The 9029-nt window shown below is 39.0% G+C and overlaps 1 protein-coding gene across 1 annotated transcript; it reads right to left on the reverse strand.

Moving 5' to 3' along the window:
* Nucleotides 1-271: 271 nt before the first annotated feature.
* Nucleotides 272-8824, reverse strand: LOC144257649 (matrix metalloproteinase-27-like). The gene is made up of 10 exons (XM_077805695.1): nt 8674-8824; nt 8073-8311; nt 7284-7432; nt 7056-7184; nt 4964-5125; nt 4683-4803; nt 3629-3759; nt 2961-3120; nt 933-1036; nt 272-673 (listed from the first exon to the last, which is right to left on the reverse strand). The coding sequence occupies exons 1-10, from the start codon at nt 8788-8790 to the stop codon at nt 573-575; spliced, it is 1413 nt and encodes a 470-aa protein (XP_077661821.1). The 5' UTR covers nt 8791-8824; the 3' UTR covers nt 272-572.
* Nucleotides 8825-9029: the final 205 nt, after the last annotated feature.

Here is a 9029-nt window from a genome sequence, read left to right on the forward strand (position 1 = left end):
AAGCAATCAAGGCCAAAGAGGAGATGATGAGAAAGTTAAGACACAAGACAATAAGGGCCTGAATGACAGATTTGGCAATGTGGACAGAATTATTATTCGTTAAAACGGAGCTACAAATGACTTGGAGATTGGAGGTGTTGTGAAGGAAAAAATGAAAAGATGGGGATATATAATTTAAAAATATATTCAGCATATTTGTGTCAAGTCCTTCAGACCTTTTCTGTTTTAGAAATGTGAAGTGTCATGAACAGATGAAGCAAACAGCAGTTAATACCAAGCATAAAACACTTTATTGCCAAAATAGTGGGAAGTCCATTCAGAGTATAAAACACACATGAATATGTTATACTTTGTTATGAAAAGAAATCGAAGACTGTAGCTCTACTTTGACCATTGGACATACAATGAATATGAACAATACTGAGAATTAAAAAATGTAGACATTCATGAAAAAACAGCCCTGTTGCCTTTCCAATATACTAGGTTCTTTGATATCACAGTGATGTGCGATTTTATAGAAAGCTAGCTAGCTAGTCTTTCTTTTCTTAGGTTGCATATAATAATGTTTCATATTAACAGTTAAACCAGATATTGCTCTTCATCACACGAATAACTCTCTTAGCATTAGGGTCAAACTCCCATTGCTTTGATCCACGGAAAAAGTAGAAGAATCCTAGAAATAAAAGTAAGTGGTATGATTATATTGTACAAATCATTTGTAGCTCTATTTTAACAAATAATGCTGGAGACAATAGCAAAATTCCATCTTCCATATGCACAGAAAACCTCTTGTTACTTTCTGCTCTTAGCAAGGTAATAATAATAATGGCATATAATGTGACTAATATAATAATGACTAATAATATTTTTAATCCTCCTGAAATTTACAACAGTGCAAATCTTCTGCTTACTTTAAAGTTCATTCCACTTACCTTTATGCTGGAAAACAGCATCAACTTTCTTGCCAATTCCTGGAAAATCATCTGTTATCTGTCTTGGATAGCCCTTTTCCATGGATTGACTGCTTTCCTCATACCTGAATGATATAACAGGGTAGAATGGATTTGCAAGAATTTAAGCCCTAATCCTGCAAAGATTTAAGCACGTGGTTAACTTTATTCACTGTGAGTAGACCAATTGACTTCATTAGGCTACCCACATTGCACAAAGTTAAGCACATGCAGCAACTCAAGACTACATGATCACAGTGGACTCTTCTAACCTTAAAACTTAATGAGCCTATCTACTCTTTGCAGGAGTGTGGCCTCGTGTTTAATATGGGAGCAAACTCTTTGAGGGGCAGAGCTGGAAGTGTCTAGCTGGAAGCTGAAGAAAAGCAAATTCAAATTAAAAAAAAACAAGGCACAAGTTTTTAACAGTGAGGGTGATTAGCCATTGGAACAAACTGCCAACAGAAGTGGTGGATATTCCATCTCTTCAAGTCAAGACTGGATGACTTTCTAGAAGATGCATTTTAGTTAAACACAAGTTACTGATCTAAATGCAGGGGTAAATGCATGAAATTTAATGACTTGTGTTATACAGGAGGTGAGACAAGATGATCTAATGATCTGTTCTGGCCCTAAAAGCTGGAATCTATGTATTACCATATGGAGGCACAAAGTTTGGCATTTAAGCTTTGTCCATAGCTTGTAACCTGGAAGCATACTCAGCTTTGAAATTTAGAGGAGAGAGGGGGAACTGGCTTATCACTCTTTGATGATCCATCTAGTCAAATTAAGGTCAGTTCTGATGGACCCAGTTCTCCTTGGTGTGAAGGACAGTTAATATAATACTGGGTTTACTTTAGCGGGTGAAAGGAGGAACTAAATGGTTCTTTGTTCAGAAACAACTAGGAGAACTCCCTGCTGAAACAAAAAGAAAATAATTTGTTTTGTCTTTGGATATGAGACATTTTTGGAGGAAGGCTGTGGTTCTGAAATAATTACTGTATTAATAGTACATTTTAAAACTCTGTATGGTAGCTTTTATGTGGGCAGCTAATGTTCCTTTGCCCTGTCACCAGGTCAGTAGAACAGCAGCATATGTTATTGCAAGGGTTCTTTCCAAAACCAGTAAATACAAATGATAGGAAACCACAGACAACTGTAAATTCAGCAAACATTGTGTGGCTGACTTGACTCATCAGACTAAGGAAATACACAATGATGATAAAGCCTCTTTGACTCATCCATGCTCCTTACTTATTGCAGGGACCTCTGAATAGTGACCAACTCTGCATAATGGGCCACTCACATGTCTAGTTTATTATCTGTCTTATCTGCCTGTTTCTTATTTCTCTGGTATTTGCGTGCTAAAAGGCACTCCTGTGAATTAGGTGAGCACGGTTTGGCCATGGCTAAGCCATGCTTCTGCTGCACCTACCATACTACTGTGACTACACAGCTATTTATACTCATGCTCGTTCAACAAGCGCTAACCATGAATCTGCGTACGTGAGCAGGGGAATTGCACCTTCAGCTCATGGTATAGACATAAGCCGACACTGTGAGTCAATGTACTGTTATTTGTACAGAAGTTAGAGTAGGTAAAGTCCTGTTGGATCATCCAGTCCATCTCCCTGCCAACAGAGAATTGCTTTGTACAGCACATTTTCTAGTTTTTTGTCCACTTTATTTGTAAAAGTCCCAAGTGTTGAGGCATCTACCATTTTCCTTGAATACTCTTATTGTCTTATACAGTGCACCAAAAGAAATCTACATGCAGAGTACTGTATTAACAGTCCTGTTAAACCGGTCTTTGAAAGAGAAGCAAAGGTATATTCTTTTCTCAGTTCAGGAGTCATTTAAACAAATACTTTCCTTGAAAATTAAAATATATTCCTTAATAAAGTGTCCTAGCTGTCTGAATATTTAAAGGGAAAATCTTATCTTTAAATGCACACATGAAGGTTGCATGGAAGTCAACCAGAAAGAAAAAAATTTAGCCATTGATCTTACCTCCAATACTTGTCACCTACAAAAAAGTCTGTTGTTCCTGTGTTTTTATTAGAAACGGCTGCATCAATTTTCTTAACACTCCTTGGGAAACCCAATGTGTTGATGTTCTTAGGATAACCAGGGAGCACCTGGTACCCACTGATAACCCAGAAATTATTTCCTGTTAAAAACAACAACAAGATTTGTAATGTTTCACCTGTGGTTTTTGACAAGCCAAACAAACACAAGTGCATTTGCTTAGTGGAAGTAACACATGGGCCTGCACAGTAGCAGAATTCAGGAAATCACATATAAGGAAAACTAGGTGAAATTTCCTGTAATTGTTCATTTTATCCAGGCCAGGTCTATACAGGGAATTACACTGGTGTAAATATGTCTCTCGGGGTGTGAGACATCCACACCACTGAGAGATGTAGCTATACCAATCTTACCTCTCCCTGCTACTCCCTCGCTCCCCCCATGAAGAAAGCACTAGGTCAACAGAAGAATTCTTCCATCAACCTACCTATGGCCTCTTGGGAAGGTGGATTACCTACACCAGTGGGAAAATCCTCCCATTGGCATAGGTATTACTCACATTGAAGCACTACACACCCCTGTGCTTTCCTCCAATTTCCTCCCAAAAATTACACGTAAGAAGAATTTAGAGAAAATCATACATATTTTACCTTTGAAAAATAGAATCTGATCTTTAATATTTTCATAAGCAGCTTGAATACCAGATGGGAGAAAAGGCCAGAATGTAGAAATTAATTCAAGTTCAACTTCTGAATTATCAGGATAAACTCTCCATATGTGCCTGATTTAAATATGATACAATTTTCACAGTAAATAATAAACCCATGTACATTTCTGTATATTCATAAGACTGTAAACAGTGATGGGACGTATAACCTCTTTCTTGTCAAGGGAATCTAGCAGGATACCATGTGCATTCTATTAATCAGTTAATGATTTCACCATGCTAGAAAGTAAAACATTGACCATACTGGGAAAGAAAATTCTGTCACTTGCTGCAGTCAAATATCCAAATATATCAGCTACTTCTAGAAACCCCTTTTGGTCCAGTCCACCCTTGCTGTTGACTGACTAAGAATATAAATTAGGGCTAGATGAGGGATTAGGTAGTTTCTGTGCCACAGTCTAACACAGAAAGAATCAGCTAGAGGATCCAGGATACACAAAATAATGAGTCTGATTCTGATCTGGTAACTTATGAGTTCCCACTGATTGTGGGCTTGTACAGGTATAACTGAGAACTGAATTTGGCCCCAAGAGGTATTACAGAACATAACCATTCCTTTGCAAATGATGGTAGCATTTACTTATCTCACAACTCAATCTGACCATCTGCTTATTTTGGAATGAATCATAGACCTTTGCTGGACCTGAGATATTTTCTGGGAAAGACAAGGCAACTCTTGCCAGAGGACTCACTTGACATCTAGTATAAATGTAGGCGAGTTTGTAAATAGCTTCACTGTTAACAATAAAACATCTCTTATTTCTATGGGTAATTAATTTTGAAATCTTTCTTTCTTTCTTTCTTTCTTTCTTTCTTTCTTTCTTTCTTTCTTTCTTTCTTTCTTTCTTTCTTTCTTTCTTTCTTTCTTTCTATGGTGCTTATCACTGGACTATGTTGTTGCATTCAGTCATTAAGAAATAACGTAAAAGAAATGTCCAAACAAAGGTTAATGTCAATTGAAGAGGGACTGGGTTTACCTGTCTTTAAAAAACATGACTTCTCTGCGCAGTGTAGTGATAGCATCGAAAGACACCATAGGGTCACAGGTTTTAGGTGATGCGGGTCTGGCTGGCTTATCCGGGGTGTTAGGTGAGGGTCCTGGGGAAAGCAGTTTAAAAAGAATGTACCAAAATGTGTGGGATAGTCATGTATTTCACACACAAGAGGACAATATTGAAATATAATTAGTTAAAAATTATTTCACTTTGTCTGAGATATTGTTTGTTTCTGATTTTTTGAGGAGATGGATTCTACTCACCGTAAATGGCCTGTATGCCACTAATGTCATCCGGGGACAGCGGGAATTCAGTGGGGTTGATGTAGGCATAATTTGGGAACATCAAGGCTCCACGGTCAGTGGAATGTGAGAGACCCAATGCGTGGCCAAACTCGTGAGCAGCGACAAGAAACAAGTTGAACCCTAAAAAAAGCATAGGTGCAAGACAGTTTAGATATATTTGTGTCTATAGGACTGCAACTGGGAAGTCCAGCTGACTGCTCAACACACAAGTGCTACAGAGGATCTTAGTGGTTCTACAGCCATCACAGAATATACCTCAAACCACTGGTGGTGGGATATAGCATGAAACGTTATATAAACAAGGTGGTCAGGGCTTAAATTCAGCTAGAGCTGTCCAGAGCGGAGCTCCAGCAAATATTTTCAAACCTGTGGAGCGAGCCCTGGTGCAACCCAAGGGGCTGAAGCCCCAAGCCCCAGCGTGCCCCATAGGGCTATAGCCCTGAGACTCCCCCACCCCGCAGCTGAAACCTGGAGCCCTGAATGGGAGGAGTGTAGGGGGCTCCAGGAAATCATATATGAGAATTTGAGCCCTGAAGGTGATGTTCTTCCAGAGTCAAGAAAGGAGTGCCTGTTTGGCTCTTTCCTGTTGTTGTTGAAACTAGGTGAGCTGAGTGAGTAGTTAGCTAGAGGCGAGCATGAGAGCAGTTTTGATGAATTGCCAGGAAAGGCTTTCCAATTTACCTACCCCTGACTGTCTGGTGATTCAGACCTATCAAGAGCAGGAGGGCTAGAACAAGAAGAATACTCATATTTATGCCTGAGGCACTGAATTGTTGTTCTATGGGACTTTCTTCCTTGCACACATGGTATACACAGTTTGGGCAGGAAATATAAAAAAAAAAATAGTGCTGACTGGACGTTTTCCCTTTTATAAATAGATTTTTTTCTAGGTCCATGGTTTATTCAAAATATCCCCTAATAAAACTCATCAGACAAAGGTAGCCCTGATTTAATGTCAGCTCAACAAACAGGAGAAATTAGATTAGCTCAGATAGTTATCTTGATACTTTATAGTTATCAGTGTAGTATCTGAGCGCCTCACAGACATTAATAGATAGCTTCACAAACCCCTTGTAAGGCAAGGAAGAATTATTATCTCTCCTTCAAAGACAAAAAACTGAGGTCCAGAGCTGTCAAGTGACTTGCCAATATCACAAGTCTGTGGCAGAGCAGTGAATTGAACCTAGATCTCCTGAGCATGGCTGGCTAGAAAACAATAATTCCATTTTGCAAACAAAATATGAGGTTTGGACATTTCTTTTTGTTCTATTGAGGAATGAAACCAAGACTTTCTGAAACTTTTCACTGGGGAGAAGGAATGGAAGAGGAGAGAGAGGGAAAAGAGAGTGGAGTGGGCCATCCTTGAATATTCAATAGCCCAGTGGTTTGGACACTTACCTTAGATTTGAGAGACCTGGATTCAAGTCCTTCCTCTGCCTAGTGTGGAACATAAGAAAAGGACTAGGAAATTGTACTGGAACCGGAGGATTAATGTGAGTTCCCCCAGAGGATTCTGGGAGTTTGACCTCTTTCACAATTTCCTATGGTTCCCCAGGGAATTCCAAAAGGCTTTTTGAAATATCCCACAAACCACCACTTGAGGGAGCTGTGCTGGAAACTGTGTGAGAGGTACTGCAGAAGTGTACTACAGCTCTAGTGTGGACATGGGGCAAAACTGCAAAAGCCCTATTGCTACAGCATTAACAAGGACACACTATACTGCTGGTGCTTCAGACAGTGCTGTGCCATTTGGTACATTTACCACTGGTTCCATCCTATAGTATAGACAAGGCCAAATTTGTATATCTTCAGTCAGTCACTGTGGATACCCGAATCTAAACAAACCAGGTTGCTCAGGAGAAGTATGTACTCTTCCTCTACAATCTTTTTTCAAGCAAGACTGTGAAAGACATTTGAAGACGATCTTTAATATCCTAATTATTTTTAACATTAACATTGTACTACAATAGGGTCCTTTATCTCAGGGCATTCCTTCCTCTAAACAACATCAAGATATCATTAACACATAGTACAGGAGATCTGGACCTACCAGCAGAGCCTTCTGTCCAGTGTTCATCTTCATCAAAGTGGACATCCCCTCCAATACCATTGCCAGGTGGAAAAGCATGGCCAAGAACACCAAGGGGTCCATCAAAATAACGGGGACAGAGACCATGAGCTAAACAGGAATTTGTTGAAAAAAAATTAGAGTTCCATATCATTGCTGTAGACAACAATATAAATTCATCTTACAAGTTCCATACAATTATTACAGTACCTCCAGTCCCAAAAGCAATCATTATATCTGCTATCCCTTTATAAATCCGAGTGAAAGTCAGTGGGGACACAGTGCTCCACACTTTAAATGCCTTCTGGATTGCTTTATCCACATCAGTTTGTGTCATATCTGGAGTGTAGTTCACAATTCTGTAGGAATAAAGAAACAAATGCATATGCTGCAATAATAATACTTATGGTTTATCTAGAGAGTTTATCCAGCAATGATAGCATATTGTACTAGAAGATACAAAAGGAGGCCTGACCGATGATCCTTGAGCATTCAAAACTCACTTTGGTTTCTGTGTGCCAGGAATGCGATAACTCGTCTTTTCCATCTCTAATATTTATAATACCAATGTTCTATCATATATATCTGTCCGCTTAAATAATACCCTGACAAAATGGCTGCTGTTCAACAGATCTTCTCCTTGGGCACACTGAAAGTCATATCGACTGACTCTGGAGACACATTAAGTTGCCATTGATGACATCATTTGAAGACAACAGGGGTGTAACGAACATAAGTGAGACTCACGGTTGGCCTACAGAATCTTGACTAGAAATTATGTCAGAGAGGTAAAGTACCCAGCTAGACTCTCAGAGCCCAGGGTGTATTTGCATGACTGGCAGGGAAAAACTGACAAATTTTTGTTTGTGTTAACCGAGCACACTTGCTAGGAGAGTTTTTTAAAAGAAAATAAATAAGGATGTCCACAAGATAACTTTTGAGCTCCTTTTCAGATGAGAACCACATTTTAAACACAAGAAAAAATTACATAGATATTACCTGTATGTCAGTTTGGTTTTTTTCCATCCTGGGAGAATGAAACCATACTGTCCGACATCAGGAACTCCACACCTGGGCTTCTGCATCACTTCCAAAGTCTCAGGATCTGGCTTCCCGGTCACTTCCAATCCAAAAAATTCTTGCATTTTTTGGATCTTTTCAACCATGGGGCTAGTGCTCCTTCTCCATGCTAGATGCTCTGGATCTGGTTGAAGCTCATAAAATTTCTCTAGATACTCCTGAGAAGAAATACATAAATAAATGAATGAATTCCACAACCTTTTTTTTAGATCTTAAAAAAATTACCTTAGGACCACTATTATTCGTACACTATGCTTTCATCCTCAATTTCCATGTGCTCCAGCAGCTATTTGTCTTAGGAATCTGGCTAAATAGAAACAGACCACACTTTCCATTTTTTTAATCACTTGACAATTCCTACTTATTTTTATCTGTTTTAGCAAAGTGTGCTTACGAGAGCTGTGCATGGTTGGGTAGGGAATTGTCATGGGATAACGTCTTGACCAATTCAAACATGCAGCTGCTTTAAAATCTAAAAGGAAATGGCTCAGCACATCTTAGATTCAGAAAATGAAGTTACCTGTACAAGCTGCATATTTTCTCCCTCATTGTTTTTTTCTGGAAGCACAGGAAAAGCATAAGAAAATGCCACATATAGAAACAGTGAAAATGGAAGGCTCTTCATTCTTATCCTCATTTCTGCCTTAGCGTAGCAAGAGTCAGGCACTACTTTCGGTATATGTGTCTTTCAGGCTTCTCAGTTTATATGGTTAATAGGGTGTTTCATAAAGTCTGCTGTAGAATGACTCACGGTTTAATAGGCTTTAATTAGCAACAGATATCATATAACACAAGATGGAGTGACACAATACAAGTTAACTAATACCATCTGATTGTGCAACCATTTGAAGACAGTAAATACTGGAGGTGATTGTG

The sequence above is a fragment of the Eretmochelys imbricata genome, chromosome 1, assembly GCF_965152235.1.
Source record: "Eretmochelys imbricata isolate rEreImb1 chromosome 1, rEreImb1.hap1, whole genome shotgun sequence".
Taxonomy (NCBI): Eukaryota; Metazoa; Chordata; order Testudines; family Cheloniidae; genus Eretmochelys; species Eretmochelys imbricata.

Coding starts and splice junctions, on each gene's coding strand:
- LOC144257649 (XM_077805695.1), bottom strand. CDS start 8,790: ATGAGGATAAGAATGAAGAGCCTTCCATTTTCACTGTTTCTATATGTG. Junction 3,760..4,682: donor GTCATGTTTTTTAAAGACAG/GTAAACCCAGTC, acceptor TATTTAAATCAG/GCACATATGGAGAGTTTATC. Junction 674..932: donor TGCTGTTTTCCAGCATAAAG/GTAAGTGGAATG, acceptor TTTTATTTCTAG/GATTCTTCTACTTTTTCCGT.